General features: G+C 46.7%; 1 protein-coding gene and 1 long non-coding RNA gene across 3 annotated transcripts in view; one reads left to right on the top strand and one right to left on the bottom strand.

The window, feature by feature from the left end:
- Window positions 1–14473, top strand: part of CFAP77 (cilia and flagella associated protein 77) — a 126107-nt gene that overhangs the window by 100835 nt on the left and 10799 nt on the right. Inside the window, exons 4-5 of the mRNA XM_075905745.1 lie at window positions 5082–5184; window positions 8146–8247. Coding sequence (XP_075761860.1) covers window positions 5082–5184; window positions 8146–8247 — 205 coding nt within the window. The remainder of the gene's footprint in view (window positions 1–5081; window positions 5185–8145; window positions 8248–14473) is intronic.
- The window catches only part of LOC142819347 (uncharacterized), a 71311-nt gene that overhangs the window by 44237 nt on the left and 12601 nt on the right, over window positions 1–14473 (bottom strand). The window lies entirely within an intron of this gene.

Genomic DNA, 14473 nt, shown 5'->3' on the forward strand with positions numbered 1-14473 from the left:
GTGCACTTTACACAATCAGAGCTCAGTGGTGCATTTTCTTTTGGTAAATCATTTTCGTATCTAATTTTCCCAGCTCCCTGATCAGAATACAGACTCAAATCAGAGGCAGAAAAGGAAACGAAGGGACAAGACAGTGTAATCTTTTGTCTCATGGTATCCCCTTGCTAGCCAGCTGGTGAATGGTTAGAGTCAGCAGCTGGTTTGTAAGCAAATGCTTGAAAAGACCGACCCCGGCAGCATGTGATCTATGAAATAGTAGATTTGTACAAAGATGTCTCTTCTCATACAAATGGCCTCTGGGGGTGTATATTGCTAGATTGGGCATCCAGTATCATTAGAAAACATGACCATAGATTAGGCTGTTCTGAGGCATGTGGCGTGCAATAATTAAGTAATAAAAGTCACCGCAGGGGTGAAGGAAACAGAAACCGAAGAGTTACTATTTGCATATGCACTGCTGGCATTCTTCTGCACTACTACAAGATTCTCCAAGCACGAGTGGCGTTTAGAAGCTGGTTGCTACTGATCTCAGTCCTGCTGAAAGCTTAGAAGCACAAGAAGGAAGTGGTTTTGTGTACCAGAGGATATGCTCTCTCCACAGCAGACCATCTCCGACAATAAGAGGATATAGTGGCAGCCAGGAATGCTAGCCATTTGTGGTAGTTTAGTGGTGTTAATGCTACCTAGCACTTAGCCTGGGTTCTTAGGGAAGAGAAGCATTCCTGTTGTCATAGTGGCGACTAAGGTGTATGTTACAGGTGTAGCAGAGCGGGATGTCTGGTGGCTACGTATTGTTATAGGCTGCTGCTGCTGCAATGGAAGAACTCCTCATCAGAAGGGTATGTGGAGAGGAGGATTTATAAAAACATTAAGACTGATATCCCTTCACTTACTCATCACTCAGGATTTGTAGTTACACATTTGCTGCTGGAACAAATATCATAGACTCATAGGACTGGAAGGGACCTCAAGACAGGGGCGGATATATGGCAGGGCGAACGGGGTGGCCGCCCCGGGCCCCGCGCTTCAGAAAGCCCCGTGCATGCTCCGTGGTGCCGCTGTGCATGCACCGTGGCAAAGGGGGGCCCCGCGGAATTATGCTGCCCAGGGCCCCGCAAAACGGTCATCTGCCCCTGTCTCGAGAGGTCATCGAGTCCAGTCCCCTGCACTCCTGACAGGAATAAGCATGATCTAGACCATCTCTGATAGGCGTTTGTCTGACCTACTCTTTTAAAATCTCCAATGATGTCTGGTGTAGCTGAAGCAAAATACAGGACTATGTAGCACTTTAAAGACTAACAAGATGGTTTATTCGGTGATGAGCTTTCGTGGGCCAGACCCACTTCCTCAGATCAAATAGTGGAAGAAAATAGTCATAACCATATATACCAAAGGATACAATTTGGTATATATGGTTGTGACTATTTTCTTCCACTACTTGATCTGAGGAAGTGGGTCTGGCCCACGAAAGCTCATCACCGAATAAACCATCTTGTTAGTCTTTAAAGTGCTACATCGTCCTGTATTTTGCTTCAATTAAAATAAGTGTACAGCTAGACTGTGATACCTCCAGTATCCCCAAAAAAATTCCACCATGTCCAGGGAACACATTTGTTCTTCTGCATTTTTTTTTTTTTTTTTTTTTGCGCAGAAGAGCAAACACGCTCATTCGGAAGCCCCTGTATTCCTCATTCTAGGAGGAAGAATGGGGCTTCCAAAAGAGGGGTTTTTTTTCCCAACATTTGGCCCAGTTTAGACAGGCCAAATGTTGGAAAAGCCTTTTCTGACACAAAGAACCTGAAAAACGTATGCATTTTGCGGACCTTTTTCCGACAAAAAACATGTAGTCTAGCCGTACCCTAAGAGGGTATGTCTACACTACAAAGTTAATTCGAACTAACGGACATTAGTTCGAATTAACTTTCATAGGCGCTACACTAGCGCTCCGCTAGTTTGAACTTAATTCGAACTAGCGGAGCGCTTAGTTCGAAGTAGGTAAACCTCATTCCACGAGGACTAAACCTAGTTCGAACTTACTAGTTCGAATTAAGGGGTGTGTAGCCCCTTAATTCGAACTAGTGGGAGGCTAGCCCTCCCCAGCTTTCCCTGGTGGCTACTCTGGCCAACACCAGGGAAATTCGTATGCCCCCCTCCTGGCCCCGGACCCCTTAAAGGGGCACGGGCTGGCTACGGTGCCCTTGCCAGGTGCAAGCCTGCCAGCACCCAGCTAGCAGACCCTGCACCTGGCACGGCTCGAGCCAGCCACCCGATGCCCCCCAGCCCTCCCCCTCTTCCCGAGACCAGGCTGGCGGCTCCCGGGAGCTTGCCCAGGACCGCAAGAGGCGGGCACCCGCCTGGTCTAGTGCGGACATCGTGGACCTCGTCCACGACCTCTGCACTAGGCACAGGAAAGTGGCCATCTAGGGCAGGAGAGCTGCCAGCCTGGCCACCCAGGAGCAGGTGTGCTTGAAAATCAAGGTGGTCCACTGAGACCTCCGACCCTGAGCCCTGAGCTTACAATGGCCGTCCTGAGTCAGACCAAAGGTCCATCTAGTCCAGTAGCCTGTCTGCTGACAGCGGCCAACCCTAAGGACCCTGGAGGGGATGGACCGAAGACAGTGACCAAGCCATTTGTCTTGTGCCATCCCTCTCCAGCCTTCCACAAACTTTGGGCAGGGACACCACTCCTACCCCCTGGCTAAGACTACTCCATGGACCCAACCTCCATCACTTTATCTCACTTCTCTTTAAACTCTGTTCTAGTTCTAGCCTTCACAGCCTCCTGCAGCAAGGAGTTCCACAGGTTGACTCTTTGCTTTGTGAAGAACAACTTTCTGTTACTAGTTTGAAGCCTGCTACCCATTCCTTTCCTTTGGTGTCCTCTAGTCCTTCTATTATGGGAACTAATGAAGAACTTTTCTGTATGCACCCTCTCCACCCCACTCATGCTTTTATAGACCTCTATCATATCCCCCCTCCATCTCCTCTTTTCTAAGCTGAAAAGTCCCAGTCTCTTTAGCCTCTCTTCATATGGGACCTGTTCCAAACCCCTCATCATTATAGTTGCCCTCCCCTCTCCCACCCTCTCTCTTCCCCTCTCCCACCTCCTTTTCCCAGTCTCCCCCAGTTTTGTTCAATAAAGACAGATTCCATTTTTGAACACAATTGTCCTTTATTTTGTACATCAGGAAAGGGGTCTAGGGAGGGGTAAGTGGAAGGAGGTGAGGGAGGAATAGGGTACGAGCTCCCGATGTGGAGGACTGGGCTGGCTCTGCGGGCTTCTGGGGGTGGAAGCTCTCCTGCAGCCCCCCGATTGCCCCCTCTCCCCAGATGGCAGCCTGCAGCAAGTGCAGCCGGTCTGATGGCCGAGTGCTGTGATGTGCCCAGTGTGGGTACTCCGGGCAATCCAATCCAGGACTGCTTTGCAAGCGGGGCACCCCTGAGAACTGTCTGTCCGGGGCGGGGGTCGGGTCCCTTTAAGCACAGCCCTCGGCTAGCCTGAGACAGCAGCTCCATGCTCTAAGTCCTCATCTGATGCCCTGCCGGCACTGCTTCCGGCCATCCTTAACCCCGGTTCAGGGACCACTTAGGGTGTGTCTAGACTACAGGGTTTTGTCGACAAAACTATATCTGCGTCCACACTACCGCTGAGTTCTGTCGACATAACGTCGACAGAACTCAGCAGTTTTGTCGACGCTGGTAAACCTCATTTTACGAGGCATAACACCTTCTGTCGACAGAGTTTCTGTCGACAGAAGGTGTTATTGCATGTAAACTGTCCTTTGCATCCACACTACCGTGTCGACAAAGCAGCTGGCTTTGTCAACAGAACTCAATGTAGTCTAGATGCTCTTTGTCGACAGAAGTTTTGTCGACAGAAGCCTGTAGTCTAGACGTACCCTTAATATGGACATGCTAGTTCGAATTAGCAAAACGCTAATTCGAACTAGTTTTTTAGTCTGGATGCGTTAGTTCGAATTAGTTTAGTTCGAATTAACTAATTCGAATTAAGTTAGTTCGAATTAGCGCTGTAGTGTAGACATACCCAGAGAGAGGATCTCCTCCCCCCAATGTAGTTGTTTTTCATGAAGGGAGGAGAAGGTTAAAAAAAAGAAAAAAAAGCCCACCACCCAAAAAAACAAAAGGCAAAACCAAACACTAAAAGAGCACCTACGGGTACTAGGAATCCGGGTGTGAGCCGATACAAGGCCTAGGATAAGATTCATGGCAGGGAGTGGCTTCTTTGCCATCATTAGGAACATTAAAACAGAGACTGGAGGTTTGTCTAGAAGAGCTGTGCTACCTCAGACTGCAATTAAAATCAGGGAAGCCCCGTCTTCTGTTACACCGGAGCTCAGACCAGATGATCACAGTGGTCATTTTGGGCCTTGGTGTCTGTGAATCTTTGTGGGGCTTGTGTGAGGAGTCGGGGCTGCTCTGTGTTCCGATTGCCAGGACAGAGATCAGTGAAGTTGGCAACCCTATTGGGAAAGCATGTGGAAGCTCTGGCTGTGCCAAGACAGTGCACCCAGCAGCAAAGCCAGCAGCTTTCTGGGCATCAGCAGTGCAGGTGCAGCTCTGCCCAAATGATCGTTTTTCCCTGAGCTGTCCAAAATGGATGCCCCAAGTCCGGAAGGCTGGAATATGCTGTGTCTAAGTCTAAACTGGGTCCCACAGGGATGTGTCATGCAAGGCGCTGCTCGATTCTTCCATCCTACTAGGCATCTTTGCAGCTGGAAATCAAGCAGTCCCCTAGTGTGCAGAAAGGCACATTTGGCATTTGGAGTGTGGTGGATGCACAAGGGAAGCTAACCGTATGTTGCACAGTTTTCTCCAGCACATATGCTACCTAGGGCACTTAGTGCTGTGTGAGCCTACGTGGTGCCATTTCTTTCTGCAGCAGGGCCCTCTCCTCACACCAGATTTCTGTATTCCCAACAGAAATGGTATAGCCACAGCATTCCCCCAGTCGCATTTTCTATCCTCGCTAGGCAAACCAAAGTCTTTTTTCGAGGGACCAAATGAGGGTATTTAGGGGGTGCATTGGCCCGCTGTGACATTCTCTTTTGAACATGTTATAGGCCTTCCACTCCCTTCTTCGACCTTCTCCAGCACAGATACAAGGAGGTGTGGATGGAGCAACAGAGAGCAATAGTCGTGGCCCAGCAAGTGGACAAGAAAAAGGTAACAGAACTTTGGATGTAGTATCCCTCACTTCCTGTCCTAGACTTATGTAGGATTGCTGCCCTCTGTTAAACCACTGCTTTGTTCCTCCCCAGAGTTAGAAACATTTCAGTAGTGGGTGAGATAACACTGGCTAGAGGGCTCAGGCCTTGTTTACCCCCATTCCCTAAGAAGGGTGTGTCTACACAGCACCCTAAACTCAAAATAAGATACACAATTTGCATAGCACAAATTGTGTATCTTATTCCAATTCTATTTCGTCTACATGTCACCAAATTTCAAAATAATGCACTATTTTGAAACATCTCTTAACCCTCATGCAACGAGGGTTACAGGGATGCCGAAATAGCATGCCTGTTATTTCAAAAAAATATTTTGAAATAACGGGTGGGCGGCATGTTACGATGCAGAGTAACTATTTTGGGATACCTCTGGTATCCTGAAATAGTCGTGCAGTGTAGACGTACCCGAAGGAGGGCTTTAGGGATACACCTCTGCCCCTACTTGGTCTGAAAGGTTCCATGGTTGAACCTGCATGGCTCCTACAGAACAATTTCATGTTGACAATGCATGAAAGTGTGTTCCCCCCCCCCCCCCACACACACACATCCCCTTTTTATTTTTATAAATACCCGTGGGATTCTTCAGGGCAAAAGGCAGTGCCCTAAATGTCAGTTACTGTAAGATCAATGGTAAGTTTAGAGGGAACTTTGGTTCCCTGGCTGCTAATAGCACAATCAAAACAAAGCAAAAAGATCTTAAAATACTGTATTTTCTGTAGCAAAGCATTTTCCTTCTACAGAAGTGTCGGCATTTCTCTTTTACTCCTCTCCTTTAAAGTCAGCTTGGCTTCAGCTAGCAGGTATCTAGGGCATTGTTCTGTGTCAGCATACACCACCATAGTTATCTCGTGCAAATCTCAAGAATTGTACAAATGAGTGTATGTATTAAGGGACAGCCGGGTAGATTTTAAGAAGAATTTAGGCACTTCATGAGCTAGACTTTTAATGGGATTTTCAAAAGCCTCTTGGCACCTAACTCCCAAGGACAGAATAGGAATTAGACATCTAACCTACCTAGGCAGTTTTGAGAATCCTACTAGGTATCAGTCTGCATCTGTAGATACCTACATAGCTTTAAAAATCTAGCCTCCAGTTCCCACTCTGATTGAAAACCATCAGATCAATTAAAGAGAACGGGCTTGATTGTCATGAACAGGAAGACCCCTTTTTTACCACTGCCATGTGAAGCAACTTTTTTGTAAGTGACAATGGGTCCCAAGTCTTCTGATGTTCAGGAGTTTTAGTCAAGTGTCCTCCAAGGAATTTTATCTTCACCCAGGAAGTCCCCATGAAAGATCTCACAACGTCGCCCCAGAGATGGGCCTCCATGACCATCCTAACGTAGGTTCCAACATGCATTCAAATGAGGCAAGGCCCCAGCTCTGATGTAGGCATTGCTTGTCTGTCTCCAGCAGTCAGAGTAGTAGTTAGAGCGTGAAACACGGTGCCATTATATGCAGCAATGTTGTAATAACATTTAAAAGCAGCCAATGACTGGTTTATTAGTTAATGGCTCAAGAAAGAGTTGAGTTAATATGGTAATGACCAATTTCAGTGGTATTATTGCCATTACCAAGTATGTTTTATAGCTGAAGTGCAAGAATACAGTGTTTTTAATTAGCAGCTATTTTATGGCTGCACTGTTGGAAAACACATTGCCACCTGATCTATTAATGACTGATTATTTTTTAATCATGGGGCGAGATTATTGTGTTTTCCTCCATTTTATCAAGAGTTCCTGAAATCTGCAGGCATCTCCTATTGAATTAAGGGAGGCAAACCTACATAAGAGACTGCACTCGAGTGATACAGAAGCCCAAGTTTCACCATATAACCCAAAACATTCACATAATCTGTAGCACCTTGTGTGAGACATCTCCCATGTGCTACAAGCTAAGCATGGTCAGGCTAATGTATAACTTGAATGGGCAACAGTCACAAAACATCCTGGAAGACGGACTTTCAAGTAGGAATAAGAGATCCTCCGGAAAAGGGTTTATTTTCCGGAGAATCACGTCTAGACTGGTGCTTTTCTCTGGCTTATCCCCAAGCTGGAAAAAAGCGGCAGCCATGTTAATGCGAATGCCGTGGGGGATATTTAAATCCCCTGCGGATTTGCCTATTCCAAAGTGTCTAATCTGCATCCCTTTTCCGGAAAAGGGGTGCAGTGTAGACACAGCCTTCTAGTATGGAGAACAGGGCTCTGTGCTGGACCTTTTGTGATGGAGTTTAAAATATGTGTCTTGACTTTTGGTCCCTAAGAATCTCAGCCATTTTTGCAAGAATAGGCCCATTAACCTTAATGCCCTGCTCAAATCAGAACTATATTATCGGCTTATCTAAAATCCATCTGCAATTCAGCTAACTATGGATAATTCTCTTCTTCCTCTTTGGAACAGCTGCCCCGCTTCACTCCAGAAGTGGTTGCAATATGGGAAACCATGCTACTGTGTACAGGCTATCCTCACTAAAAGTCCAATGTATGTTCCAAAAAACTTGGACTTACAGTGAAACAACGTAAAGCGAGGAATTTTTTTCCCCGCGGCTGACTTCCATTTGCACAAATTGTTTTGTTTTTCCGTGCGACTTCTGGGTAGGGAATGAGTGGACTTATAATGCATCAGTTCCTACAAATGTCAATGACTTTTGTGTGGAATGGGTGTATATTGGGGCAACTTATAGTGGGGACACCCTGTACTATTATCAGCTTTGTTGGATACTGAGGTTTTCCTGAGCAAAAATGTTCTTTGCATAAATGGTAGCTAGAGTTTAAAAGTTAATATGAGAAGATGACCCAGATCAATTAAATAGGAGTCTCCCCTTTGCCAAAAGGCTGACTCAATTCAGTGGAGTAGGCTTGTTCCTAGGTGCTTTTTCCCTACATCTGATTTCTCTTTAGTTGCAGAAAAGGAAAGTCTACGAAACTCGGACCTCGCTTCTCAGGAAACAACCACCCCCTGTGAAATTGGACTCGCTTTGGCACATGCCCCACTTTCAGAAGGTATGATGGGACTTGTGCATACAGACACATACCCTGTTTAATAGAATACAACAGTGCACTTGGTGTTGTACAAAGCAAGCAATGAAGACAGCCCTTGTCTTGACAGTCTTGCAATCTAAAGCCCCAGTTTTGCAAACACTAACATGCAGTGTTCTCTAAACTGTGGGGCAGCACAGATTCACAGGTGATTAATCAGCCCTGCCCAGTCAGAGGCTCAGGGCTCTGATTGTCTGGGCAGGACTGATAAGTCACCTATGAAACTTAGAGGGAACATGGTTACATGTATTTAATGTTGAGCATATGAAATGCCCCATTGACTTCAGCTGTACCACTTACATGCTTAAAGTTAAGAATAGTGATAGAAATGTAGCCTTGTTAGTCTGGTGTAGCTGAAATGAAAAACAAGACTATGTAGCACTTTATCTTGTTAGTCTTTAAAGTGCTACATAGTCCTGTTTTTTGTTAAAGTTAAGAATGTGAGAGTTTGCAGCACTGGGGCCTAGAAGACATACAGAGGAGACAGCTGAAGGAGGGAAGTGACCTGGAAGTTCCTACTATTCGTTTGCCAAATTCTTGTGAGCACATTCAACAGCTTTGCCAGATTAGAAATGTGTCTTTTCCCGGCTCACTCTTAATACTAGTCAGCTTCTTTATTCCTCATTAATAGCTGAACTTCAAACCTATTCCCGAAATAAGCAAGCAATACTGTACCGAAAACGGGCATGTGCAAAGCATGCCATCTTGCTGCTTTGCTCTATAAATAATTCACGTCATGCTGGGTTCATTTGGCTCAAGAAGTGTTGTTATCCTGAGAATTACTGGTTTCCAGAAAGTTTGTGCTCTTGGTAGGTCTCTAAACTGTCTGATTGACAATAGTCTCCTTGAGATTGAATGAAGCGTCTATTGAGGTTTACAGAAACACATGACACGTACCTAATTTGATCCAGATAAGAGACAAGGTTAAGGTTTCATGTCCTAGCATGGGATCTGAACTCCTCACTGTATTAATCTAGGCACCCTGTTGCACTCTTGGGGGCTTTTTTGAATTCTGGGATCATTGTTTGTGGTGTAAATTAGAGAGACGCTGCAAGCAGAGCGCCAGGGGGCATTTTACAAAGAAAGGGAAGGGGGGAAAACAACAGAAAGACTGAGTCTCCAAAACCTGTGGGGAGTTTACATGGCCAAAACCACATCTGACACTGATAGATACTATTCTACAGAATCCTGCAGCACGGGCCAACATGCGTAGGGTTAGTGTTTGCAACTGTGTTGATTTAAACAACGAAGAGGATTCATGGCTTCCTGAAGCTAATATACTTGAACAAGTTGGAGAGTTTCAACCAGGAAATATGTTTCGTGCCACCTTGATGTATTCCTTTTACATCCTGCCTAAGTCTGTCCTATTAGCATATGTCAGTAATCATTTATCCCAGCTGCCTGTCAGCACAGAGCTGCTGCTGCAGCTAATGTCAGGGAAAGAACATGACCGATCGCTGTTAAACAGATTGTGTAAGTCACACGAGATCCTGGGGTAAGCTTTTGCTTTATAGCTCCTCTCGCCCTGGACCTTTCCATCACGCTTCATTTTTCAGTCTCTGTCCCCGTTTTTCTCTTTTACTCTCCCTTTTGTTTTATCTGTGGGAGCAGTTGGGTTTGTATAAATACGTAACACCTGCCCACACAGGCAGTCTCATGCATTCTCTTTTCCCTGCTCTTCTCTATCTGCTCTTCCCTTGTTCTACTGGGGCTGCTCCACCCGTAGGATCCAGGACAGGAGCCTTAGTCAGGTTTCTATAGAAGCACATCGATAAATTGCCTAAGGAGGTTGTGGAATCTTGGCCATTGGAAATATTTAAGAGCAGGTTAGATAGACTCCATCAGGGATGATGTAGGCAATGTTTGGTCCTACCATGAGGGCAGTGGACTGGACTTGATGACCTCTCGAGGTCCCTTCAGGCACATCTACACAGCAGGCCTCAACTCAAAATAAACTGCATAACTTAAGCTATGCAATTAGCATAGCTCAAGTCAAAATAGCTCATTTTGACTTTTGGAGCTGTCTACACAGCAGTTATTTCGAGATAGAGCATTCTTCCCCCGACTTCCCTTACACCTCGTCTAATGAGGGTTATAGGAGTTGGAGTAAGCAGCCCTCCAGTTCAACATTTATTTTGACATTATGTTGAAATAACTGCTTGTTTGTAGACACAGACTATGTTATTCTGAAATAGCATCAGTTACTCCAAAATAACGGTGGGGTGTAGACCTAGCCTTCCAGTTCTAGTATTCTAGGATTCCATAATCCTTCTGTTCCTTGCTACGTTAATCTGAAAAGCGTTGTTTCTCCCCAGCTGCAGCTATGATTTGCTATAGGTCCATATCAGAACTTAGATTGGGAAAGGCAATGTTCCACACAGTTTCAGAGCATGGGTCCCATTATGTGAAGTTTTAACCAAGGGGCAGTGAAACGGTTCCATTAAGATATAAACTGATCCAACAGTTGAACCACACTGAACCCAAGCATTTGTTGAGGTTTCAAGAAATTGGATGAACTTCAGTAGTGCCTGCTGCGTTTATTTCCAGCCAGAAGAAGGAGCGATACCAGAAAGCCTATGCTCATGAAAACAACGAGGAGTCCTGTGGCACCTTAAAGACTAATCAATTTATTTGGGCATCAGCTCTCCTGGGCAGATGGATTTTGCCCACGAAAGCTGATGCCCAAATAAATCTGTTAATCTTTAAGGGGCCACAGACTCCTCATTATTTTTGCAGATACAGACTAACATGGCTACCCCTCCAATCCTAGTCTCATGGTATTTCAGAGCAGGGCAGAATTAGGAGGTATAATCTGACCATCTGTACATGGCTCATGATACCTTTTTACTCTTGGTTGTGGGCAACTGGCTGTGGGCTTAGTGAAAACTGAATATGACAACAGAGGGAGGGGCAGGTAGTGCTGTCCATTGTAGGCAGGACGCTGCCTCTAATCTATAGCAGTGGGTCGTGGCGGGGGGAGTGTGGCAGACGAGTGGACCAGTACTTTTTTTTTTTTTTTTGGCTCAACAAAAATTTTCCCGGCCCTGGGGGTCACAAATTAAAAAAGATTGAGCACCACTGATCTATATAATGTGTCCTGATTCTTCAGTGATGGGGTAAAAAAAAAAAAAAAAAATCAGCCAGTAAATAAACCATTTAATAAATAGTAAAATCTCTGGAGTTTGTTCTCATTAGATTTCCAACCCATAAAAGGCTCGGAGAAGCTTCTCACAAGGCTAAAACAGAAACTGAGCTGGATCCGCAGTGAGTGCAAGCAACTCTGTGTGCTCAGAACTCTTTGTGGTCCAGTTTCAAAACTCACCTCTCCCCAGGACCAGCTCCCTTCTCCCAGTCTTCCTACTTCTCCCAAGAAACCCTCTTCCAGGAACCACCTCCTGTAGACTTGGTCACTGCTCCTCAGCCAGCCCATTCTGGTCTCCCTCTGGCATCGCTTCTAAGGTTTGAAGAAGGGTGCCCCGCTGCTGCATACCTGCGTGTGGAGCAGGAGCCAGCCCTGCATGGTTTCTGAGGTCCAGCGGAGCAGGGAGAGGCTCTAGCAGAGATGAGGCGCTCCACCAATCAGACATCTCCACTTGAAAACTCCTCCCCAAACCTGGATGTTAACTGTAATGGAACACCAGCTCCACCTTCCATTCTTGAGGACCACTGCATTCCCCAGGAGAAACTCAAAAGAACCCTCTACACCTCCTGACCTTTCTTAGGTTTCTCCCAAGAAAGGAGGAACATTTAAAGCCCTCTTATAGCAGCTATCTAGAGCAGGGGTGGACAATAATTTTTGATGGGGTGGCCATTCCAAGATTTTGGAAAGTGGCCGAGGGCTGCACTCTTCCATGATATTAATGGAGGAGGTGCGGGGTCTGGGATGGAGGTAGGGTGCAGAAGGGAGCTTGGGGTAAGGGACTGGGGTGCAGGAGGGAGAGTGGGGTCTGGGAGGGAGTTTGGGTGAAGGAGGCAGTTGTGATCTGGGGCACTGGACTGGCCAACTACTCAGATGATTTAAAGTAACTGTAATTCAGAGAAGTGGCTAGTGGACAAATAAGGGGCTGCGGATTTCTGACCACTGAGAGCTCTTGCATATATGGATGAAAGAGGGGGACAAAGGGTTTGGGTATGTGGAGTGGGGGGCAGAGGGATGGGGAAGGGATGGCCTGGGGTGCCAGAGGCAGGCTGTGGCTGGGAGATTTACCTGTGAGACTCTCAGCCAGCATCCCAGCATGTTTCTCAGATAGTCAGGGAGCCTGCTCTGCCCCACACAGGCTGCAGGGCCATGTACGTGTGACAATAACTATGAGCCAGGGGGGAGAATGGGCGCAGCGTAGTGCTTTGTGTGCTGCCTGTTGTTCAAACAGGCAGCTCCCACTGGCCATTTCTGGCCAGAAACCGGCCAATGGGATTGTGCTGGGGACGGGGACAGTGCCTGAAGCCTTCCCCCATTCCCTCCCAGTTCACAGTTTTTAAAGAGAAACTACCCTGCAGCTGCTTTTCTGAACGGCATGAGGGTGGGGCAAGGCAAGCAGGGAGCCTTCCTGGGGCTCCCCACAGTGCCCTATGCAACGGTGTATGGCTAAAGATGTACCTGCGGGTAAGCTGTGTTCTTCTTAGCCACACTAGCTCAGGGAATGGCCAGGAGAGAGGGTGATGGCTGTGCAGCTGGTAGTTTTTGGCTTTGGAGCAGAATGTTGTTGTCTAACATGTCCCAGTACACACAGGACTCTTAATATACCATCTCGTGTTATGTAACTGAAGAGTAATTTGGGATTCTGGAGAAGGGTTGCTACAAGTCTGGAAGGTGGGAGATGCTCATTCCCCTCCAGTCTGCCACAGACATGCCGAGATCTGTGGGCAATTCTATGCTTCAGTTTTCCCATCTGTGAAATGGGGACAATCAACGCTTTAGTACCTCAGTGAGGGGAGGAGGGGGATGGGAGGGCTGTATGGGTCAACTGATGTTTGGACCATGCTTGGAGACGCCTCTGGAAGGCACCCTGAATGGACGCTTTGCGCTCGCACAGACTGACAAGCATTAATCAGGCCTGAACACTGGTAGGAGGTGGATGTTATTCCTGTGGCAAAGCTGGGCCTGGGAACAGGACATCCAACATCAGCAGTGAGAAAGCAAATGGCGTGAAGCTTCCTCACACTTCCTGATCAGGCTTTGTCCTTGCGTATCATCTTCTATGTGCCTTACAAACTTCCGGCCTGATCTTGCCTGGATTTCCGTGGGAAGTAAGAGGGCTGAGCGCAGTATAGGGTCACATCCTCGTAAAGGGAAGAAGATGGACTCGTGCTTTTAAGCCTACAAAAAGGAGAGGAGACTCTCCTGTACGTGTTGCCCTGGTTGCTTGCAGAGAGCTGCAGAATTTGGATGCACAGATCTTCATCAGCCCTTAGACTGGAGTGAACACTGAATCCACTAGGACGTTCACCTGACCTCCATCTAGTTCCTGGTGAGACGAGGGAGGAGGAGAAAGTGAAGGAGCTTTGCTCTTTTCCACTAATTGCCTCCGTCCATTCTCCACAGCTTCACAGTCCTGTGACATTACATAGTCATTCAGTCACTAAAGTATAGACAAATTGACTATATTTTCATTTGGATTTAGGTTTCAGCCCCACTGCCTTAGAATAATGGCACATGCTATTAAGCTAAGCATTTGATTTACAAGCTTCCGTGCACTGTACAGTTTGTTCTTACTTAACAGCTCTTTGTGGAAGACTAACCCTGGTTGCTGTCTCCTGGGCCCCCCAGCCCGGCAGTCACTGCCCAGCTTGCTGATATAACAGGCTGGGGAGAGGCAGTGACACATCGAGGCGCAGTTCATTAGTGAAAGTTGCTGATTTGTGGTATTTTTACAAGACACAACAGGCAGTTGCTTTAGGTTTAACCCCTTGTTTATCCCAGCAGGAAACCCCTATCTACCAAGTCACCCACCCAAAGAAGGGAAAGGATATTTTTCAGTTGCTTTGTTTTAGTTTCCTTCCTGTTCCTGGGCTCTAGTTTTGCTAGTGCATCTCCTGTGTCCAAGAATGTGTGTGTGACCCACTTTATTTATCTTGCTAAAACTTAGCCTTGAAGGGGCCACATTCTAATGAAAGCAGGGTTTCTATAACTAGGGATGTCAACTGGCGACCTGGTTGCCATGGCCCCCCACCCGCTCCCATTTAAGTGGTT

The sequence above is a fragment of the Pelodiscus sinensis genome, chromosome 22 (assembly GCF_049634645.1).
Source record: "Pelodiscus sinensis isolate JC-2024 chromosome 22, ASM4963464v1, whole genome shotgun sequence".
Taxonomy (NCBI): domain Eukaryota; kingdom Metazoa; phylum Chordata; order Testudines; family Trionychidae; genus Pelodiscus; species Pelodiscus sinensis.